Raw genomic sequence first — 24,523 nt, 5'->3', positions numbered from 1 at the left:
AGATCAGTGGGAGGTGTTCAAGAAAGTATTTAAGTAGATGCAGAACCAGTTCTTTCCTCAAAGGGGCAAGAGTTCTAATTTCCAAAAACAAACCATGGATGAGTGAAGAGCTGAGACACAACATAAAACTAAAAGAAAAATATGCAAAAATATAAAAAGTTTGGAGGTGCATGGCATGTATGGTTCTTAACGAATACTTTGCTTCTGTCCTCACAAAATACAGAGACAATGCACATATTGTTAATAAGGAGGAGGAGGAAGAATATGAAATATTGTTGGGAGGGGAGGGAATAAATATAATGAAGGAGGAAACATTAAGTGTTTTAACATCTTTGAAACTAGATAAATTGCTAGGCCCAGATGAAGTCTATCCTGGGTTAAGAGAAGAAACAGCAGACGCTTTAGCCGTAATTTTCCAGTCCTGTCGACGACAGTCATGTTGTGAGAGGACTGCTAACATTTTAACATTGTTTAAAAAGGCAAAAAAGGGATAGACGCAGTAATTACAGGCCAATCAGCCAAACCTAGATAGTGGGCATGTTATTGGAAATATTTTTGAATGACACTATAAATCATAATTTGGGAAAGTCAGATTAACCGGTGATAGTTGGTATGGATTTGTTAAGGGAAGGTTATGTCTAAATAATGATTAAATTTTTTGAGTAGAGAACTATGAGGGTCAATAAGGGTAAGGGTAGTCTACATGGACTTTTAGCCAGGCATTTGACAAGTTTCCACAAGGCAGATTGGTCAGAAAATTAAAAGCCCATGAAACCAGAGGGTAAGTCAGATCCAAAATAAGCTAGAACACAAAGGATAATAGTTGACAGGAGTTTTTGTGACTGGAAGGCTACTTCCAGTGGAATTCTGCAGAGTTCAGTAATAGCTTTCTTACTTTTCGTGATATATATTGGTGATTTTGACTTAAATGTATGTGGCATGATTAATAAGTTTGCAATAGATTCAAGAATTGCTCTTTACTTGATATTGATGAAGAAAGCTGTATATTGTAGGGAGATATCAATTAACAGGTCAACTGGATAGAAAAATGACAAATACAATTCAGCCTGGAGAAGGCTGAGGTAATATTTCTGGAGTGGACAAGGAAGGCAAGAGAACACACTATAACTGGCAAGTTACTGAGACATGTAAAGGAGAGCATGTCCACAGATGTACCTTGGAGTGCATGTCCACAGATCTGTGGAAGTGGAAGGACAAGTGGATAAGGTCGTCCAGAAGGCATACGCAATGCCTTCATTTAGTGGCTAATGTATAGCATATAAGAGTAAGGAAGTTGTGCCAGTTCAGGCCCAGCTAGAGTACCCAACATGAACACTAAGAGCAGTAGCCATTTGATAACACCATGATTGATCTGACTTTGGCCTTACTTCCATTTTCCTTTCTGCCTCCCATAACACTCAACTCCCTGTTGATCAATAAATCTAACTCAGCCTTGACCCAGAACCTCCTCTGTGCTCCTAAAAGAATCCCACGGACTAACAAACAAAAAGATTTCTCATCTCCAACTTAAATGGGAGACCCCTAATTTTGAAATTGTGCCCCTAGTTCTAAACTTTCCCACAAACTCACTCAGCAAACAAGATCCTGAAAGGACATGACAGGGTGCATGTTTCAATAAAAACATCTCTCATTCTTCTAAACTCCAATGGGTGTCGGCCCAACCTGCCCAACCTTTTCTCACAAATTAACCCCTTCATCCCAAGAATCAGTCATGAACTTGCTCTAGACTGCTCCAAATTCAATTATATCCTTTCTTAAGCAAGGAGATCAAAATCATAATCCAGATGTGGTCTCATCAAGGCCCTATACAGCTGTAGCAACAGTTCCCTACTTTTATACTTGGAATAAAAGCCAACATTCTCTGTGTCCAGATCACCAATAATCTGTCCTGGTCCCTTCACACCGATGCTCTAGTTAAGAAAGCCCACCAATGCATCTACTTTTTCAGGAGGCTTAGGAAATTCAACATGTCAGCTACGACACTCACCAACTTTTACAGATGCGCCATAGAAAGCATTCTTTCTGATTGTATCACAGCTTGATATGCCTCCAGCTCTGGCCATAACTGCAAGAAGCCACAAAGGGTTGTGAACGAAGCCCAGTCCATCACACAAGCCAACCTCCCATCCATTAACTCTGTCTATACTTCCCATGCTTTGGAAAAACAGCCAACATTATCAAGGACCCACACATCCCAGACATACCCTGTTGCAATTTCCTCCATCGGGAAAAGGATACAAAAGTCTTAGGTTATGTACCAACTTACTTTTTACTGTATACTAATACATGACAATAATAATTCAAATCAATTCCATTTGCCTTCCTAATCACTTGCTGTACATGCATATCAATTTTTTGTGATTCATCTACCAGGTCACCAAGATCCCCCAGGCCACAGAATTCTGCAGTATTTCACCATTTAAATAACATACTGCTTTTCTACAAGTTCATATTTACCCACATTACATTCCATCTGTCAGATTTTTACCTACTCATTTAACCTCTCTATATCTCTTTGTAGACTACTTTTTCTCAACAACATACCCTCGTCTGTGTCATGAGAAAATTGAGCTGCTATTGCATACAGTTCTAGTAACTGCATCACATGAGGAACGCAATCACACTAGAGTGGGTACAGAGATTTAGGAGAATGTTGTCAGGACGGGAGAATTTGTAGCATGAGAAAAGATTGGATCGGCTGTGATTGTTTTCTTTGGAAGAGGCAAAGCTAAAGAGAGGTTTATGAGGGGCCGAGATAGTGGATAGGAAGATCCCCCTATTTCCTTTAGCAGACCAGTCAATAATCAGGTGTCATAGATTTAAAACTTTCCAAACCCGCAATCTCTACCACCTAAAAGGACAAGGGCAGCAAATGCATGCGTACACTACCATCTGCACGTTCACCTCCAAGCCACACCCATTCTGACTTAGAACCATATCATGATGTGAAGATGCCAGCATTGGACTGGGGTAAACTCAGTAAGAAATCTCAGGTTAAAGTCCAACAGGTTTATTTGGTAGAAAGCACCACTAGTTTTCAGAGTGGAGAGTTCTGTTCACAAACCTGTATATGAACAGAACTCCCACACACCTGATGAAACAGCAGTGCTCTAAGAGCTAGTGGTGTTTGCTAATGAATAAGCCTGTTGGACTTTAACCTGGTGTTGTGAGACTTCTTACTGTTGGAATGATATCACAATTCCTTCTTGTAACCGAGTTAAAATCCTGGAACTCCCTTCCCTACAGCACTGTGAGTGTAGCTGCATCACTTAGACTGCAACATCTTCTGAAGAGTAATTAGGGATGGGAAATAAAAACACTGCCCTAGCTAGCAATGCCTATGTCCTGTGAAAGAGTAAAAAAATTGGGAGAAGGGTTAGAAAGGTAGGTATTTGGTAATTGACGAGAATGTTTTCCATCCTGAAAAATGGGTGTGGAAGTTACTACTTGAAAAGTTGGTCGAGGCAGCATACAATTTAAAAAGTATTAGGACATGCACTTGAAGTGCCATGGTATGACTAGAACAAGGGCTGAAAAGTGGGATTATGCTAGTTTAACTTCGATCAACACAGACAAAATGGACTAAGTTGCTTCCCTCTGGAAAACTTTTGAGATTTAAATAAAGCAGACGTCAACCACAATGTCACTGAATGGTATAATGTAGTTAAATTGTCTCTATTTTGTTATTTTCAATTCTTCATGTAAATACTCCAGATACACACTGAATGAAGTTTATCTGAGAACCTGCAAAAGTAAAATGTTGAAAATTATTCAGATTGAATGAAATACAAGATCGCAAGAGAAAACAAAATCAGAATAAGAGTAAGTCAGCACTCGTAAAACCAGGGTCATTGTTGCTGAAAAAAATGAAAGCTTGTCAAGATTCTAGCATTCTAAAATTGTTTAACTGAAAAACACTATCTTCAAACTCAGCAAATTTGGTGGTATGTACAATATATGAGCACAATAGTACATTAGGGACAGCACAGTGGTTAGCACTGCTGTTTCACAGCACCAGGGACTCGGGTTCAATTCTCAGTTTGGGTCATTCATAGAAGTCATAAAAAATCCTACAGTACAGAAAGAGGCTATTCGGCCCATCGAGTCTGCCCCAACAACAATTCCACCCAGGCCCTACCCCCAAATCTCTACATATTTACCCACTGATCCCTCTAACCTATGCATCTCATGACACTAAGAGCAACTTTTAGTATCGCCAATCAACCTAACCTGCACATCTTTGGACTGTGGGAGGAGACCAGAGCACCTGGAGGAAACCCACACAGACATGAGGAGAATGTGCAAACTCCACAGAGTGATCCAAGCTGGGAATTGAACTCAGGTCCCTGGAGCTGTGAAGCAGCAGTGCTAACTACAGTGCTACTGTGCCGCTGCATTGTCTGTGTGGAGCTTGCATGATCACCCTGTGTCAGCATTGGTTTCCTCCGGGTGCTCTGGCTTCTTCCCCACGGTCCAAAGATGTGCAGGTTAGGTTGATTGGCTACGCTAAATGCCCCTCCATGTCAGGGCATTAACAGGGTAAATAAGTGGGGTTATGGGGATAGGGCCTGGGTAGGATTGTGATCGGTGAGGACTTGATGGGCCAATGGTCTCTTTCTGCACTGTAGGGATTCAATCATAGAATTATAGTGCAAAAGGAGGCTATTCAGCCCACTGAGTCTGCACAGACAACAATCCCACTCAGACCCTATCCCTGTAACTCTACTAATCCCCTTGGCACTGAGCAATTTAGCTATGATTCTATGAGGTATACAACTTTGTCCAATTATTTCTATTCAGCATCAATGAACAAAATAAAAACTCTCAACAAGTAATATTTTCAAAATGACTCTCTCGGGACATTCTTGAGGTGGACATAGAGCCAGGAACAGAATTTGAGGAGCAATAGTTTCATTTTTCATGATGTGGAAATACCAGCATTGGACTGGGCTAGGCACAGTAAGAAGTCTCACAACACCAGGTTAAAGTCCAACAGGTTTATTTGGTAAGACCAGCTTTCGGAACACATCAGGAACACATCATCACACCTGATGTTGTGAGACTTCTTACTGTTCACATTTCACAAAGAGCAGCAATTTATAAAGCTCTGACAAAGGGTCATCAGACGCCAAACGTTGGCTTTACTTTCTCTCCATAGCTGGTATCAGACCTGCTGGGATTTTCTAAGCAGTTTCTGTATCAGATTCCAGCACGCACAGTAATTTGCCTTCCATTTCCAAAGCTGCCTTTCCAACAGGAGTGGAGGATCCACCTGGTCAGGGTATGATGTCATTTCCGGCCAGGTGAGTCGGGCCAGGTGCCGTGTACATGCGCAGTTCCGTCGCCGCCGCCGGTGGATGGCGCATGCCCAGTGAGGGCTTGTGTGGCGGGCGTGCAGCTGCGCGCATGCTCAGTGCGGCTGGCTGGGCGGAGGTGCGCGCATGCCCAGTGCCGCGCTGCCCGGGCTCCGCTCTCACCTGGCTGCGCTCGGTGCTCAGGGCTTTCGGTCAATGTGCAGCCCGCCGCCGCCGCCGGGTGACTCTCCGGGGCTGCACTCACACCCGCCACCAGCACCCAGTGGACCAGCAGCCACAAGTGTCGGCCGATCAGCCCGAGGAATACCAGCCCGGCGAAGATGATGAGGTTTCTGCGGAGGACGTTCGGGCGCCGCTCGGTTCGCCGCTACATGGACGAGCGGGATGGCGGAAGGGGAGGCGGGAATAGCGGAGCTCGGGAGCCAGCAACAGTTGCCGGCGCTGGAGTTCGGTCCGCCACACCTGTGCCGGCCAGCACCATGGTGCACATCCCCGCGGCAGGTAACAGCAAGTCGGTGCTGACCTGCAGAGTGCAGCTTCTGGATGGCACGGATGTCAGTGTGGAACTGCCGGTGAGTTTGCAGAGTGTCAGCTGAGAGACCTGTGATCAATTAAAAACCAAACATCTATCCACCCGGCAGTGTATCCACTGCACCCAGTTAGAGGCAGCAACTGAGCTCAGTCTACACAGTTTGGATCCATACCCACCTGTGCCTGGTTAGGTATGGGACCTGTACCCATCTGGGCCGAGGATGAGGCGAGGTCTGTGCCTAAGTTTAAGTGAAAGTGGATAACAGAACAGGACACCTCACCTGTTTCTAGTTTGGTTGAGGATCCGACCCAGCTTCTACCTGTGCATTTAGTGTTGGATTCTTTTGTGTTTAATTTGATTTATTCTCGTTTATTTACATAACTTGATCCTTTGCTCAATGATATCTCTCTTTGAGAAACGTGGCTACACTTGTTGGAGAACTATTAGCGGAGCTGAGCATTTCTCCGTGGACTGATAGGTGAAGGCAACTGTGCTTGTTGTCTTCTACCTTCCTGCTCCAACGACGTTTTGCGTTGGGTAATTCTTATGTACTCCATTCTGCGCACTTTGATGTTGTTAGATTTAACCACGTTTATGCAGCCCTTTTACTTCAGGCTGTGCCATTAATATATTAGAAGAAAAATCTGAGGTTGCATATCCAAAGCCTGGACGGAAAGAACGTAAATGAAGGTGCACATACAACATCCCAGAGTCGGATAGTGAGGGGAAAGAACCCCTGAGGGCGGAAAGGGGGGGGCGGGGTTGTGAGGGAGGGGATGTGCCAGCTAAAGAAGTCCCACTGAAGGTGAAGAGAGTTGACCATGAACGGGGAATGGATATAATTTGTTTCGTTATGTAATGAGCAGATTTAATACATAAAATCTGAATGAGCTTTTTACCGATGTTACAACCGCAAACACACAGCTACACCCTGGATAGCAAATGTACAAAGGAATCAGCCAGACTAGAAATTAAAAACGGAGAGATCAATTTTAAAGTTCAGGAATGGCTGGAAAGTGGTGGAGCTTTCACTATAAATAAGTACGGCAGAACCTCACACGGAAGTTGACTGTGATGGACACAAAAGAGGTTTGGCCGAAACTGCCTGACACATTTGGTTTCAGTGTAAATCCCGGAGCTGCCTGAGTCAATCCATTAGTTTCACATTTGGCCAAGCCGTGGCTGGATTGTAAATCTAGCAGGAACCCAACAACAACGAAATGATATTACACCGATGTTTATTGTGCAGCATTTGTCGTTTTCTTGATTTGTTTTCAAGAAATAGTTGTTATTTTCAGTTCTTCTAGAATTTATTTTAAAAACTGTAACATGAAAAACTAAGCCGATGAAAATTAAGTTATTTTGACAACGTGGGAAATTGATCTGCCCTCACTTTTACGATGCAATATTAATCTCGAATTGAAGCCTGCTTTCATTTAACTGAATGTGGGTGGGGTTAAGAAACCGATTTATTGTCCTTGTTTACATCTTCCGCGGAAACTCCCTCTGTATTTTAACCCTTTCGTTTCCGATCGCAGGAGTGTCACCTCGACAGTTGATGCAAGTGACTGTTGTGGGCGAGAGAGGTTTGCGCTTCAGGCTGGTTCTTTCTGACAGTTTGACTATTTCGCTGCCTGGCTGAATGCTGAGCGCAGTTTGTCGGGGTGGTCTGGGTTCATTCACTGACTGGGGCAAATCGCGCTCCAAAATTTCCAACGCTGAATTAAAAAGACATTAAGTATTTCCATAAAGAAATGGAGTTCAATGAAGAAAAGTAGAAAACATTTGAAAAAGGCTCTTACGATTTGTTACAATCTGTGCACGTGAGTTTGAGAGATGTGGGATAATGCAAGAAAAAAAAAGCAATCTAATAAACTCAGTAAATTCAGCGTCCCCAAAAGTTCAATTTGAAAACCAAGTTCCATTTGACTTATTGTATTAGTATGCAGTGAAAGTATTGTTTCTTGCATGCAATACAGACAGAATGTAATGTTACAATCCTAGCTAGAATGTAGAGAAAGATCAACTTAATGTGAAGTAAGTCCATTCAAAAGTCTGGCAGCAGAGAAGAAACTGTTCTTATGTCAGTTGATACTCTGTCCGAGACTTTTGTATCTTTTTCCCGACCGAAGATAGTAGAAGAGAGTATGTCGGGGTGTGTGAGGTCCTTAATCATGCTGGCTGCTTTTTTCAAGGCAACAGGAAGTGTAGACAGAGTTAATGGATGGGAGGCTGGTTTGCATGATGGACTGGGCATCATTCAGGACCCTTTGCGTTCTTGGGCAGAGCAGGCGCCATGATGAAACATTGTGAAAGTTATGAAATGACAACGACTAGATTTAGTAATAAGTTAGACTCGTGGATTTAGATACACATCTTTTACTGTTAAATTATTGTCTTAACAGCCTCCATGATATTTTAGCTTCCAATAACATTGGAAGTATCTCCTTGCCATACCTAACAGTTAATCAAATTCAAGACTTTGGTGCCTCTAACTTTCATGGATGAAATGGAGACTGAGAACAGCAAACAGGTTAAAACTGTTCATGAGTAAATCTGTAGTTGGACAGTGGAAGATGTTGAAAAAAGAATTCAACTCAATGCAGGACCAGATTGCATCCCTAAGGGGCAAGGGCACTGCTTACCAAATTAGAGCTGTGTTCAAGGAAAATAGTGAGAGATAACAGAGCGAAAGGCACGAGCACATTGTGAAGGATAGGTGACTGGGAAAGATAAAATTCAGCAACAGAAGACAAAAAAAAAAGCTGCCAAAAGGAATGCAAGAAGAAACTTGCAAAGGGATAGCAAGATTAACACAAACTTTTGCCATTTTATTGGATAGAAAAAGGTACTCGAGGATGATATGGGTCTGTTTAAAACAAATATTACAAATATAAAGAAGGAATGGCAGATTTGCTGGATAATTAGTGAGTCATTCTTCACAATATTCCTGATGATCCAGGGAAGTTTAATAATAAGACAAAGGGATTGGAATGCACAGAAGTTACTTTAGCAGAAAACAGTACGAGAAAAATATGTTAGCACTAACAACTAACATATCCCCAGGACTTGACGTTTCCAAACCAAGATTTTAAAGTGAGTAGGTTAGAAAACTGCAGATTAAGTTTATTTATTAGTGCCACAAGTAGGTTTTCATTAACACTACAATGAAGTTACTGTGAAAATTCCATAGTCGCCACACTCTGGCACCTGTTCAAGTACACTGAGGGAGAATTTAACATGGCCAGTTAATCTAACCAGCATGTCCTTTGGACTGTGGGTAGAAACCGGAATGCTCAAAGGAAACCCATGCAGATACAGGGAGAACATACAGACACTGACCCAAACCGGGAACTGAACCTAGATCCCTGGCAGTGTGAGGCAGCAGTGCTGACCACTATGCCATCATGCGATGGCATAATCTTCCAAAGCATGCTTAATTCAAGAATGGTCCCTTTAGATTGGAAAATTTCACATGTCTCTATTATTTGGAAAAAAAAAGAGGGGAAGAGAAAAAACAGGATTCTTTTTGAATCTATAATTAAGGGCATGGTGATGGTGGCGTATTAGTTAGCACTGCTGCCTCACAGGATCAGGGATTCGGGTTCAATTCCAGCCTTGGGTCACTGTGGAACCAAAAGAGAAAATGCTGGAAAATCTCATCAGGTCTGGCAGCATCTGTAAGGTGAGAAAAGAGCTGACATTTTGAGTCCCGATCTGGACTTGAAACATCAGCTCTTTTCTCTCCTTACAGCATTCTGGATTCAATGTCAACTCTTTTCTCTCCTTACAGATGCTGCCAGACATGCTGAGATTTTCCAGCATGTTCTCTTTTGGTTTCAGATTCCAGCATCTGCAGTAATTTGCTTTTATTGGTCACTCTGTGGAGTCTGCACATTCTCTCCATGGGTTTCCTTCAGGTGTTCTGGTTTTCTTCCTCAGTCCAAAGGTGTGTGGTGTAGATTGGCCATGCTAAATTGACCCTAGTGTCAGGAGGGGATTAGCAGGGTAAATATGCGAGTTACGGGAATAGGGCCTGGGATTGTGGTCGGTGCTGACTCAATGAGCCAAATGGTCTCCCAGCTGTCGGGAATCTATGAACAATAATTGTATGATAGTACTTAAAGGAATTTGAGCTGATTAGAGAACCAACCTGGAATTGTAAAGGCCAGGCCATGTTTAATTTCCCAATTTATCTATTTTAAGGATGTAATAGTAGTTAGCAGGAAGGAGTACTTAGCAGGAGCATTTCATGTGTGCTTCCAGAAGACAGTCAATGAGGTTTCTTTTGAGAGATTGTTAGTTGGAATTAAAACTGATGGAATTGAAGGCAAAATATTGACTTGATTAGAAGATAGTTTGTGATAGTAATTAGAAAACAGATGTACTCAAATTGTAAATAAATGACTATTGGTGTCTCTCAAGGATACAGTTATTCACTGTATTTTAATGATTAATACAGTGGAGCCGTATATCCAGTTTGCTGATGACAGCAAGATTGATGGTATAATAAATAAATAGTTTTTAAATACGTTTGGTTGAAGGAACCCCCATCTAAAATAGAATACTGTATAGGGAAGTGCTGCACGTAAGGACTATAATAATGCCTTTAAGAAAATGGGTAATTAGTGTAGTACTTTATCTACGTTAGTGAAACTCCTCAATGACGAAACAGGCCAGAAAAACCTGTGTTAAAGGATAAATATGACAGCACTAACAGTACATACCAGATGTGCTACCTTTAATGTGGTTAAACATTGTGTATGTATGCCATTAACAGGCAGTCAGTTCACAGATCACATTCAATACAAACAGCTATTGGCCAGATCAGTCTTACAGCAGTCACACCATGTATAGGCTTAACAGGCTCAAAGCAGGTTTCATTTTAATTAAATCTTCCCATAAAAAGATGCGTATCCTTCTATCCAATTCTTTTGCAGAGTACTGCATGAAAGTGACTTGTTCAAACCTAATCCAGTACCTATTATTTAATCATTCAAGGAATTTGCATTATTGCAACATTGTGGAAGATTTGAGCAAGTTGAACACAACATATTTCCACAATTACGAAAAGCAAACTAACACAAAATTAATATAGACAGAAAATTATGGAACTACTCAGCGGATCAGGCAGCACCATAACAACACTTTCTCACTGCACGAGTCTAAATTAAATCCATTTGAGTACTGTTAGAAATCTGAGCATTTGTGAGCTTTGGTGAATTTCTTGTTGCTGCTTGTGCTAGATTAATACAAGTTTCAATTCATTTAGAAAAGTGAGCAGCTTTTTTTTAATTCCTTCTTTCCCCTTTTCCCCCGTTGTAATTTTTGCTGTCCTGCCTACTGAAGAAAATATTTTGAAGGTCCCAATTTTAAAACCACTTTACTAAGTAGTGTAGAGAGGAGCATTAAATACAAGAGACATGGATAGATTAATGAATGGGTGAAATTGTAGCAGATGATTTGTTAAGTGTGAGATCTTCTATTTTAGAAAACCAGTTAGAAAGGATAAATTGATATACTATTTAAATAGAGAAAACTAGAAATAATGGAGGTCCAAAAGGAGTAAGGTGCACAGATTGTTAAAATCGTTAAGTCCAGTGCAAAATGTATCTAAAAGCTAATGAAATGTTTCCTTTTGTAACGAGGGAAATAAACGTGGAAGAGGTTTTGTTACAAATATTCAAAGTCTTGGGTAGTCCACACCTCGAGTACTGTATACATATCCAGGCTTTGCACGTTAGAAAGGATGTCTTGGGCTTAGAAGGAATGCGATACAGATTCACCAGAATGTTACTAGTGTTTTATTATGAAAAGTGATGACGTGGGTTGGGTTTGTATTCCTCGAAGTATTGAAAGTTTATGAGCGATTTGAGTGAGCTTTATAAAATTCTGAAAGGATTGATAAAAGGAACATTTTCCACTGGTGGTGGATTCTAGCACAAGGGGATCATAAAATTCGAGCCAGGTGAGCAGTTCCTGATACGAAGGATGATGGAAGCATGGAACTCCCCTTACAAAAAGTAGTAAATGATAGCTCAATTAATAATTCCACTTGAGATTGATAGGTTTTTGCTGGCCAAGGCCATTAAAAAGATATGGCGCCAAGTAAGAAAGGTGATGGAGTTAAGGTACAGACCAGCCGTGCTGTAATTGAATCAGGTAACAAGCTCGAAGGACTGAATGCAACATGTTTGCTACTATGCTGTTCTGTTGATATGCTGTCGTTGCTGCATGTTTTGCAGATGTTTGATTTATTCTTGCCTCATAACCCCTATTTCCTTCTATTTATTGCCCCCCTATTAGTTGCTCTGCGGAGTTATGGTCCTGGTTTCTTTTCCCCCCATGAACTCAAAAGTGATTGATGTTGTGTTTGAAATACTTTAAATACCTTCTAACATTTTGGGATTTTTATTTTAGGAACCATACCATTGCTGGTCAGTTTCTTTACAGAAGTTGCCAAGTTTTCAGTAACACTGTCAGAACAATGCTACCCTGGTTGCAAGAATCACTTGACAGTTGAAAATAATTTTTACTAAAAAACAGCTTTCAGGAACAATGTTCTACATTCCAATGCATTTTATGTTGGAAGGAGAAAAGGAAGATGAATAACTTGATAGCTGAGTAGTTTTACTATCTTGAGATTGTATACTTTGTTATAAATCTGGCTAGGATATTAGATATGAGCAAGCTACAGTGGACATTGGAATCTGAAACCAAAAGAGAAAATGCTGGAAAATCTCAGCAGATCTGGCAGCATCTGTAAAGAGAGAGAAGAGAGTGATGTTTTGAGTCCAAATGATCTTTTGTCAAAGCTAGACTCGAAACTCAAAGCTTTGACAAAGGATCATCTGGACTTGAAACATCAGCTCTCTTCTCCTTACAGATGCTGCCAGACCTGCTAAGATTTTCCTGCATTTTCTCGTTTGGTTGCTAGGATATCAATTTTGGAAAGATTTGAAATTTGTTCTTGGAGGGCTTTATTGTGGTTTTCTGGCCATGATTCCCTGAGTAAAATTATAGAAATTCTTGCACAGAAGGGAGCCATATGGCCACTGTGCCTGTGCCAACTCTGTCATCTGTGCTGCCTATTCTAATGCCATTTCACTGTTCTTTCATTGTAACCTTTCGATATTTTCTTCGAGTGTTTATCTAGTTGCTTCGTAAATGTGGTAATTGATGTAGCTTTAATAGGTGAGAATCCAATCTCGGCTGTGCTGTTGGGGAGAAGTGCCAAATGCTTCTCTATACAAAGGAAGAAAAATCAGAAGCACATCATCCTTGTCCACCCTATTAGTTTTTTTGTTCTGGCTGTTCAAGGAGGCATGTTAGAAATGTGGTGTTACTTGCCTATTCAAAAAAGACGTATTTCTTGGTTGGGGAATGGTGTCTGGGGGAGAAATTGTAAAATTAAAAAAACAGAACTGGTCATCTGTTAAGTAAATATGATACAGCTAGGCTAGCTTTAAAGATCTGGAATTTTATCATACAATGGCCAATTGACAGTAGATTCTTTAATAGTAGTAATCAAGTACGGTAATAAGCATGAATTTATTGTAAATGTAAAGGCACCATCATCCCAGCTGACTGTAGACTGTTTTCCCTTTTGAAGGGGAGAGCTGCCTGAGGATCACCGCACCCCATACATTACCCACTACGTTACAAAGCTGATGTTGGTATGAGCCATAATTTGCAATATACAGCACGCTTATTCATTTCCAGAGGATGTTAGTTGTATCACCACAAATTTCAGTTAGCTGGATTTTCTTGTAAGCATACAAAATCCTGTATATGTAGTTAGAAAAAATTATAGTTAGAAAAACAAATAAAAATGTTACTTTTTTGATGACCCATATTTGCAGATCATGTCACTTTTCATAAATGGCATGTAGATACTGTAAACCATTTGCTCAAATTACCTTATTGGAATGACCCATAATATAGGAATTCTGATTGAAAATTAAATCATATTTGGTTTATATTTTGAAAATGGTGAAATTAATTTCGTTATTGATCATGCAAAATTGACAACAGGGCAATTCCATTACAGCGCCGTACAGGCCCTTCGGCCCTCGATGTTGCGCCAGTGGAACCAATCCAATGACCCTCTAACCTAAACTATTCCAATGTTAACCATATGCCTATCCACAGACCACTTGAACGCCCTTAAAGTTGGTGAGTCCACAACTGCTGCAGGCAGGGCATTCCATGACCTTACTACCCTCTGAGTAAAGAACCTACCTCTGACATCCGTCCTATATAATTGAAAGCAAAGGTTTCCAGTAACTAAATCTATATATTTTAAGGCAAACAAGTTAATTGCTGTGAACGCCATCTGTTATAACTGATGATACGATTTTAATTCTACAGTGTTATCACAATGATCTCTTTAGAAAATTATTAACTTCTGAAAACTAAGTGTGGTTAGTAGTTTGATAGTTTGCCAGATGTACAGTGATGTTCTGTCAGAGTTGGTTTGTTGTATTGGGTATTTGTTGTTGCTGTTCCATCAAATCATTCATCAGTAACGAAATTAGGTTTGATGTCATGTGGGATATTTTCAAAGATTCACAGCCAAATCCTGTAACATAGAGTTTGACTGCACCAACATTAAGTAATTTTCAACAAAATAGATAAATTAATAAATAGCACAGCTAAGAATGAGTGTGTTTGATCCAAAAGCTATTACAGAGACATGGGTCAAAAATTTCATGTCTCGCCCACTGCAGGAATTATAGCAGGCGGAACAGAAAATTTGGTGGACGTTTAAAGGTCCGTTGAGCTTGGGCGGGAATTTCTGGTTTTGAGGCAGGCGTGTCAAAAAATTCCACCCCTTGTTGCAGAGTGACCAAGACTGGGAACTTAAATTTCCAGGATATTTGATTTTGGTGCAGGGGTGTGGGAAGGGTATAATGCAGCCCTAATGATTAAAAGAAATGAGATAAATTTCACAGAATGATTCTTAGCTGGGAAGATCAAACAGTAGAATCAGTTTGAGTGGGGCTAAGAAACTAGGGACAGAAAACACTTGAGAATATTTTATATACCCACCTAGCAATTATAGTGTTGGGCAGAATATAATACAGGAATTAGGGCATGACAAGAGTAGTACACTAATCATGGGGGTTTTTAATTTGCCAAAAAAAGTCATATAAACTGGAGGATTGGTAGGATTTTAGAATTCAAGGGTGATTAAGAAATTGATACACGAAACAGAATGATAAAGTTACTAAGCTAAAATTGGTAGTAAATATGAGCCCCTTAGAGGCTGATACCTTGCATTTGTTTTCCCAGTTGAAGACATGTTATGGAAACAGGTAAACCAAATGTCTTGAGAATGATGGAACTTAAAGAACTTACTATTAACAAAGAAGTGATACTGGTGAAATTATGGGGCTGAAAATTAAGACTCCTGGACCTGATGACCAGCATCCAACAATTTTCAAAGAGATAGATGAGAAATAATGAATGCATGGGTTTTGATCTCCCAGAATCCTCTCTGTTCTAGAATAGTCCCTACGGATTGGAAGATAGCAAATGTAAGTCCGCTTTTATGAAAGGAGGGGGAGAGAAAGCAGGAAACTAGTTAGTCTCTTATCAGTGATAGGGGAAATAGTCAAATCTTCTACAGTAAGTTCCCATTTAAGTTTCCCAGCCTGGTCATTTTACTTCAGTTTCATGCAATTTTTAGAGCTGTTCTTCCTGATTGTCAGTTTTGATTTAATGTTGTTGTGTATTGTTTTGCATCATTGTGATGTTGTTTTGTGACGACGTGACTTCAGGTCCAGTGGCCTGATCGCTGCCATTCTGAAGTGAGTGCAATCGAAGGTGTGAATTTGCACACTCAAAGGAACCACAATTTTTATTTCAAAAGACTCAGAAGCAAAGATCTCAGCAAAGAATATTTAAACTACTAGCATTTGTATTTTTTGCAAGGAAGAAGTTGAAGCCTGGACTGTTGATTTCTGTGCCGAAAAGGCCCAGTTTTTGACTCTGGAGCCTCAGGTGTGTCTGCTGTAAAGCCATATATTGGTTGAGGCAAGGAGATTATTTTAAAGACAGAGAGAGGCATTCACCACTGTACACAGGTAAAATTGCTTCCCTCATCTTAGGGCTTATTTGAGGAAAAAAGACACAGCCACCTCCACTGATGTCCTCAAAACATTCCTGAAAAGGTTAAACATCGCCACTGATTCATGGTGACCAGCCAGAATGAGAGGGAGTTGATTTAGGGAGACACTGAATGCAGAGATTTAACGAGGAACATACAGGGACAAAGACAAGGCAGTGGAGAGAATGCAAAAGCCTCCAAACAGTTATCTAACTAACCTTCCAAGCAACACCTGTCCTACATGTGAGAGAGGTTGTGCATTGGACTTATGAACTATCTCAGAATCCATTGAACTGAAGTGGAACCTAATCATCCTGAACCTGAGTTACTGACCAGGAAGAGAGAGAGAGAGACCAGCGAATATTTCTTATATATTTTCTAGTTTTTTATTTTTCAAATTATTTCAGCTTGGATTGCACAATACTATAAATTTATGGTACTGTATTTAAATTTGTACACTGGCTTTTCTGGGCAAGGAATGTCGTAAGAAACCTAACTCCAAATTTAGTATTGATTCCAATCATAGAATCCCTACAGTGTATAAAGAGGCCATTCAACCCAGTGAGTCTGCACCGACAACAATCCCAACAGGCCCTATCGCTGTAACCCCACATATTTATCCTGCTAATTCTCCTGACACTAAAGGGGAAATTTAGCATGGCCAGTCAATCTTGCCCGCACATCTTTGGACTGTGGGAAGAAACTGGAGCGCCTGGAGGAAACCCATGCAGACACGGGGAGACAGTCACCCATGGCCGGAATTGAACCTGGGTCCCTGGTGCTTTGAGGCAGCAGGTCTAAGCACTGTGTCTCCATGCTACCACGGGAGCCTATTTTTACTATATAAAACCTATATAATGTGTATTATGTAGGAGTTGTTTTAATTTAAAATTGCCATCTTCAGGAATACAATTACAACTTTAAGTGAGGACTTAATGTATTCAGGACCTGGTAACAGAGCACGTAGAAAATCATATGATTAGGCAACACCAACATGGATTTATCAAAGAGGAATCATGTTTGAAGAGTCTATCTGATTTTTGAGGTTGTAACTAGTAGGGTAAATAAAAAGAAGCAGTAGATGTCGTTTATTTAAATTTTCACTAAGCATTTGATAAGGTGTCATGAAAGCAGTTTTGAATTTTGGGATTGTGGCCAATATATTAACATGGATTGCAGTTGGTTAATGGAGGAAAAAACAGAGTAGGAATAAGCAGATTATTTTTGGGTTATCAGGTATTAACTAGGGGAATACTGCAAGGATCAGTGCTTGACCCCGGCTAATTACCACCTATATTAATGACTCATGAAGAGATCAAGTGTAAAACCCCAAGTTTGCAAGTGGGTGCAAGAGATATAGACCAATTAAGTAAATGGACAAGGAAATGGCAGATGGAATATAATATGGGGGTGACAGAATTTATCTACTTCACCAGAAAAAATAGAAAAGCAGAATATTTTTTAAAATGGTGAGGGATGGGAAAATGTTGGTATTTGGAGGGACTGTGTGTCAGTGTAAGTTAATACGCACCTTTTTCATTCATTCATGGGATGTGGGCATTAGTGGCTAGGCATTAGGATTGCATCAACACCTTCAAGATGACTTCAACATTGATGTCAAAATACCTTAGCACTGGCATTGTCGTTACTGGTTGTTTGTTTTTAGTGAATGCTGCTGCTTGTTCTGTGCCTCAATACCACTGCATATCCTTGGCAGTAAGCTTGTGTAATGGTTCACACTCCAATGACAAATTAGGTAAAAATAGTTCATGAACCCAACAAGTCATTATTGCACTGCTTTCACATCTCTTGGTTGCTGTATTGCCGCTATAGATCTCAACTTGTCAGGATCCAGGCAAAGACCTTTGTCAGTACATGACCTATGTACTTCAGGCGTTTCAATTTGCAGTTTATTTTCTTGTTCAGCTTCAGGTTCACCTCGCAAGCTCTCTTCAGTAGTCATGTTAAATTCTGATCGTGGTCAGTTATAGCTGCTTCCGTTGTGACTCCACATTTATATCTGGTAGATCGTCCACCGTGCCTTCCACTCCAGAAAGATCACTGACTATTTCATGTTGTCTGTGTTAATAATTTTTGGAGCCTTGGAAATGTAAAACTGCACGCACAACCATCTGTCTGTCTAGAATGACATTCAAAATGTAGTTAGGAAGCTCCTCCTTTCATCCAGTTTCCCTTGCAGTTGATCTTCCACTCTCATCAATGATGAGATAATATTCACCATGTAGACATCCAAACTGTGTAAACACAGATTTGTATTCCTTTAGGGTCTGTTCAACAGTCAATGTTTTATGTGCTGTGACATATTGTAGATCTCTGTTAGCAAGTTCAGGGTTACCAGTCCAAGCTTTAGATTGTTCAAGCTGAGATAAGCTGTGTACTGTCTACAATTTAGAACTCGGATCTTCATTCTTGCTATTGCATTGGGCTCTCAGATTAATTTGTCATCTTGATATTAGTATTGTACCATCATATAGCTTCAGCCTTCCTTTTGAGGGCTTCATTTTCCAATCATCATGTTGATCCACCTCAGAGGTCTGTGCAGGCTATGATGTTGCATGCAACAATGTCATATGACATTTCTTGCTCACTTGATGCTCCCCTTTTGCAGTCATCATTCTAATAGTCACAAACCATTTATTACCTATGGACTTGACGGAACTACCGTGTTGTATAGTTACATAGTACTTCGTTATGGTCGATACCTCTCCAGCCTTGCTTCTTTCTAGCCACACAATTGTGTGTAAAATGATTTGGCTTCTTGCAGTTAAAATACTGCTTTCCCCAGGCTGGCAATCTTTCTTTTCCCTTTGTATGATGTCCTCTGTAGTATTTGCATCTCGCAATTGTTCTGCTGTTTCAGCCTGGAATATCTGTGTTATGTAACTCCTGGTTTATTCTGCCAGACGTGTTCTAGCTGATGTTTTACACTTCTGCATACGATATTGCTTTCTTGAAAGTCAATTTCTCCTTTGAGTAGACTTGCTCTCACTGTCAGATCCCTTGTGCCTAAGACAATTCTATCTTTAATTAGATCATCTTTTAATTGCCTGAATTCACAGGCTTCTGCAAGCTGTGTTCCTGCAGTCTCATACTGAACCCTAACGTTCAACACATACCATCCATTAGTTACATTTACTTGGGGTTCAAAGCATGCTTTCAAGACTAAGAATTTCTACTGCCTGTTGTTCTTGTTTTTCGGATAGATTTAGAGTGGAATACAATTTGGAGTAGTCTCTCCCTAGCAGTGTTGAAAGCGCTGCTACTCGTATTGGCTCCAGCTTGTTAATTAAATCTGTTGCAATCCTGTAATTTTGCCATTGTAAATGGGGAAAAAATTCAGTTCTCTCCCATATCTCCTTTCATTTTGATAGGAGCTAGGAATGGAAAATTTACTGCCATTTTTGTCTTACCCATATTTTACTTGCGACATTGAGTTTGTGTTAACTTTCCTTGTCTGTATATATTTCTTTAGCAACTTAGAGCAGGTTGGAACATTTGTGTCTCTCTAGTAGCTGTGACTTCCATCATTTCAAAACTCAATCTCAATTCTATTCTTGACATGTTATGAGCTCAAAGGCTACAATGGTTATACTGTGGTGTCTTTATTGAACTTCATGTAAAATGGCTGCTGCCAGTCATTCCCATGTGCAGAGGTCACATGACTGGCTAGCCAGGTAGGACACCTATTGATGATTGCATGTCAAAACCCAAACACTTGAAGGGCAATGCCGGAAATGTTAACTTGCGACTTTGCTCCACAATATTTCCCTTGACATGCTCTCTTTTTGTTTTAGATTTCCACCATCCATGGCATAATTTTGCAAAAATATCTAAAAACTATGATCGTAACGGGGCATTAAAATATGCAATTCTTGACTGTAACCTGATGTTCTGCCCAGCTTATTTATTTTCTTGAAACCTGTAAAGAATTTTGTTTACCTCTCAATTTCTTGTTGTGAATAGTTTACACCTGAAACATCAACCTGTGTTTTTTTTTGATTCTGCAATGAACTTAGAAATTCATTGCATTTGTAAGTGACAGCTTTCCCATACACATCCCCACTGCACACAAACATCTTCAGCCCCTTTTGCACTTGTACTTTAGGTTATGCTCTGTTCCCCTTTATACTGTCCTCAACCACCAAAGCCACACAGTGTCAGCCCCTGGCGCTTTACTGCATACACCACATCCATGGCAGTCACCGTTTTGTGCTTGGCGTGATCAGTATAGTTCATTGAGTCCCTGATCATATTCTCCAAAAACACCTTCAACACCCCATGGACCTCCTCGTAGATCAAGCTGGAGAAATGCTTGATGCCTCCATGGCGTGCTAGACGCCTGATGGCAGGTTTGGTAATGCCTTGAATATTGTTGCAGAGCACCTTGCGATGCTGCTTGGCTCTGCCTTTACTGAGCCCTTTACCACCTTTCCCTCTACTGGACATGATCTATACCAAATGATCAACAAATGCTAAAAATGAAGGAGGAACAGGTTATGCTCTTTGAAATACCTTATTGCATTTTTATTGCTACATGCAGCTCCCTTATTACTGAAAAACTACAGCTTTTTTGTGACTTGATGTAGGAGAGTGTATAAGCTAGGAACCATCGCGCAGTCCTAAACAAAAGCTGATGTCAAAGTAGCCTTTTAAATTGTGTGTTTTTTGCTTTACTGCTTGCTGCATTTGATCTCTCCATTTTTTAAAAAAGAAGTAATTATAAAAAATATTTTTTACTCCATGGACCCCATCAAACCAAATTTAAAAATAGCTTGTGTAACTGCATTCCATGAAAATCATAGGATAGGAAAATGTTTCCAAGTGAACAGGTAACTTTCCATGGCTTCAGCTACATTTGCATTGTTTCAGATTAAATTATATGTTTATAGGTTATTAATTTTTGTTTAAATAATTGTGTTCCTTGGAGCTGAGATTACAAGGATGGTATTACTTCCTTCTATTTCCCTGTCCTAGGCTATTTTCAGGTTGATTATTTTCCCCTATGTGGCAACCCTGGCTTAGCCTGTAGCACTCTCATCTCTGAGCCACAAAGTTCTGGGTTCCAGTTGCATTCCAGAGGCTAGAACACACAAATCTAGATGACATCGCAGTGCTTTGCAGAGGGAATGTTGCACTCTGGAGGTGCCGCCTTTTGAATGACGTGCTAACCTGAAGATCCGTCGACTTGCTTGGGTCAATGTAAAAGATGCTATGGAGCCGTTTAGAAGAAAAGCAGGGAAGTTATCCCTGGTGTCCTGGCTAATATTTATCTCTCAATTGACAGTACGACAAAGAAATTATCTAGTAATTATCACATCACTGTTCTTTGGGAGTTTGCTGTACAGAATTGGCTGCCGTGTTCTTGAGTTTCAATAGTGACTGCAGTTCAGAAGTGCTTCAAAATTGGCTGTAAAATGCTTTGAGATGTCTGCTATAATGAAAGACACTATGGCTAGGGTTTTCCGGCTGAGCTTACCCCAAGACTGGAACTTCCTGCCCAAGGTCAATGGACCTTTGCATTGTCCTGCCCCATCTACGATTTCCGTGGCAGGCAGGATGGGAAAATCCCACCCTATATAAACACAAAGCTTTCTCTCCTCCCATCCCACGAATTTTCTTTTGATCCATCTGATTGTTTACAGAGAAATTTAACCAAGACTAAATGTTAAATCAGTGAAATGATCCATCCATTTTTTGCTTTTATTTCTAACTGCTGTGCCTTTCTTCTTTGGATCCTCTGCAGTGATTGTTTTGTTTTCAATTTCTTTTTTTCACTCCCAGTAGACTGCCAATTACCCTGCAGAGCCATAGATGTTGGATAGATAGAAATAGTAATGGCATTTTGTAAAGAAAAATCTGAGATAAAATCTTTTGAGGTTGCATTTAAAAAAAATCTCACGCATTTACTGAATTTCCCGACAATGTAAACTCTACGAATGAGCATTTGTAGAAAATTGTTCCTTTATTCATTCACATTGGGATCTATGTATATTCTCTGACTGTTCACTAAATTTTGGTTGGAGGTGGCACTCCCAAGTACGAGATTAACTTCCGCAAATCTGAGATGCCTTCATGTAATTTTTAAGAAATAATGTTTTTATTGCAAATTTTCAACTTTATATTCAGATACACAACAAATTCCTGGGATTTTGGGCAGTACAGATCCATCATCATTTTACAAATGTTGATTTAATTTATTATTGTCACGTGTTATTATGCAGTGAAAGGTATTGTTTCTTGCATGCTATACAGTCAAAGCATACTGTTCATAGATTACATAGGAGAGAAGGAAGGGGTGCAGAATTAACTGATATAAACCCATATTGCCCACTATAAAGATGATGACCACGCAAGTGCTGTTCAGCACATTGCCCCAGTAAAGTGCGTTATGGCCATAGCTAGGGTGAAGGGAAAGATCAACTTAATTTAAGGTAAGTAGATTCAAAAGTCTGATGGCAGCAGGGAAGAAGCTGTTCTTGAATTGGTTGGTATGTGACCTCAGACATTTGAATCTTTTTCCCGATGGAAAAAGGTGGAAGAGAGTATGTCTGGGGTGTATGGGGTTCTTGATTATGCTAGATGCTTTTCCAAGGCAGTGTGAAGTGTAGACAGAGTAAATGGATGGGAGTCTGGTTTATGTGATGGACTGGGCTACGGTCACAACCCTTTGTAGTTTGTTGCGGTCTTGGTCAGAACAGAAGCCATACCAAGCTGTGATACAGCCAGAAGGGAAGCTTTCTATGGTGCATCTGTAAAAATTGGTGAGAGTAGTTGACATGGAGGGACCAGGACAAGTTGTTGGTGATCTGGTCACAGAAATTTGAAACCTTTGACCATTTCCACTTCATCCCCATTGATTTAGACAGAGCCATGAGCTCCACTGCACTTCCTGAAGTTGATGACATGGAGAAGACCAGCAAAGACTACTATAAATAATTCAGAGAATTGATCATCACAATCCCTGCTGTTATTATTAGTGCTCCTTCCTGTACAGATATTGGAAGGACAACAGAAAGTCAGAACAACATGATTAGGCCATGAAAACATGGCGCTGTAGTGCACACTGTGTCATGGAACAACAAACATAAACTCAAAGACCTTATCAACCGTACTCAGACATGCACCACCACTCACCTCTCCCACACTTCCCTCAACCAGAAGCATCAACAGCAAGGGAAAGAAGTCCAGTCCACTCTACGATATTTAGTCTGTCTGCATCACCATGAGATAAACACTGGATTTCTTAGACTCAGGAAACTAACAAAAAAACAAAGAAAAACAGACACCAATAGTTCTAATGGGGGGATTTCCTCACTTAAAATGGGGAATTAATGCCTCACAACTACCTCTCCATCTATCTATCCATCCATCCACCCACCCCCCTGCTATGGCGCTATTCACCTTTTCTAGAACTAAAGCAGATGGTGCTGCAACAGAATGTACTCCTTCTGTGCAAATGCAAGGATTACAGCACAGAAAAAGTATAATTACATAAGAACATAAGAAATAGGAGCAGGAGTAGGCCATCTAGCCCTTCGAGCCTGCCCCGCCATTCAATAAGATCATGGCTGATCTGTCGTGGCTCAGTTCCACATTCCCGCCCTCTCCCCATAACCCTTAATCCCCTTGCTTATCAAAAACCCATCAACCTGCGTCTTAAAAATATTTAGCGAGGCAGCCTCCACCACTTCAATGGGCAGAGAATTCCAGAGATTCACCGCCCTTTGAGAGAAGAAGTTCCTCCTCAACTCCATTCTAAACCGCCTCCCCTTTATCTTGAGGCTGTGCCCTCTAGTCCTACTATCCTTTCTGAGCGGGAAGAGTCTCTCCACCTCTGTCCTATCCATCCCATTCATTATCTTATATGTCTCAATGAGATCTCCCCTCATTCTTCTAAACTCTAACGAGTACAAGCCTAGTTTATTCAGCCTCTCCTCATAGCTCAACCCCCTCAACTCCGGTATCAGCCTAGTAAACCTCCTCTGCACTCCCTCCATGGCCAAAATATCCTTGCGTAAGTGCAGCGCCCAAAACTGCACACAGTACTCCAGCTGCGGCCTCACCAATGCCCTATACAGCTGCAGCAAGACCTCCCTACTTTTATATTCAATCCCCCTCGCTATGAAGGCCAGCATCCCATTAGCCTTCCTGACCACCTGCTGCACCTGCAGGCTGGATTTTTGCAACTCGTGCACAAGGACCCCGAGGTCCCTCTGCACCGTCGCCTGCTGCAGTTTTTCGCCACGTAAGTAATAGTCCTTCCTACCATTATTCCTACCAAAGTGGACCACCTCGCACTTGCCAACATTAAATTCCATTTGCCATTTCCTGGCCCATTCGCCCAGCCTATCTAGATCCTTCTGCAGACTCTCCACACCCTCCGCGCAATTTGCCGTTCCACCAATCTTGGTGTCATCAGCAAATTTCGACACCATACACTCGGTTCCCTCCTCCAGATCATCTATATAAATGGTAAATAGCTGAGGCCCCAGCACCGACCCCTGGGGCACTCCACTAGTCACC

General features: G+C 40.8%; 1 protein-coding gene across 1 annotated transcript in view; it reads left to right on the top strand.

The window, feature by feature from the left end:
• Positions 1-5,465: 5,465 nt before the first annotated feature.
• The window catches only part of epb41l4b (erythrocyte membrane protein band 4.1 like 4B), a 178,916-nt gene continuing 159,858 nt past the window's right edge, over positions 5,466-24,523 (top strand). The window contains exon 1 of the mRNA XM_080208697.1: positions 5,466-5,908. Coding sequence (XP_080064823.1) covers positions 5,657-5,908 — 252 coding nt within the window. The 5' untranslated portion in view covers positions 5,466-5,656. The remainder of the gene's footprint in view (positions 5,909-24,523) is intronic.

The sequence above is a fragment of the Carcharhinus amblyrhynchos genome, chromosome 2, assembly GCF_965287045.1.
Source record: "Carcharhinus amblyrhynchos chromosome 2, sCarAmb.v2.hapA, whole genome shotgun sequence".
In the NCBI taxonomy this organism is placed as follows: Eukaryota; Metazoa; Chordata; class Chondrichthyes; order Carcharhiniformes; family Carcharhinidae; genus Carcharhinus; species Carcharhinus amblyrhynchos.
This window is presented reverse-complemented; position numbering and strand designations above follow the sequence as displayed.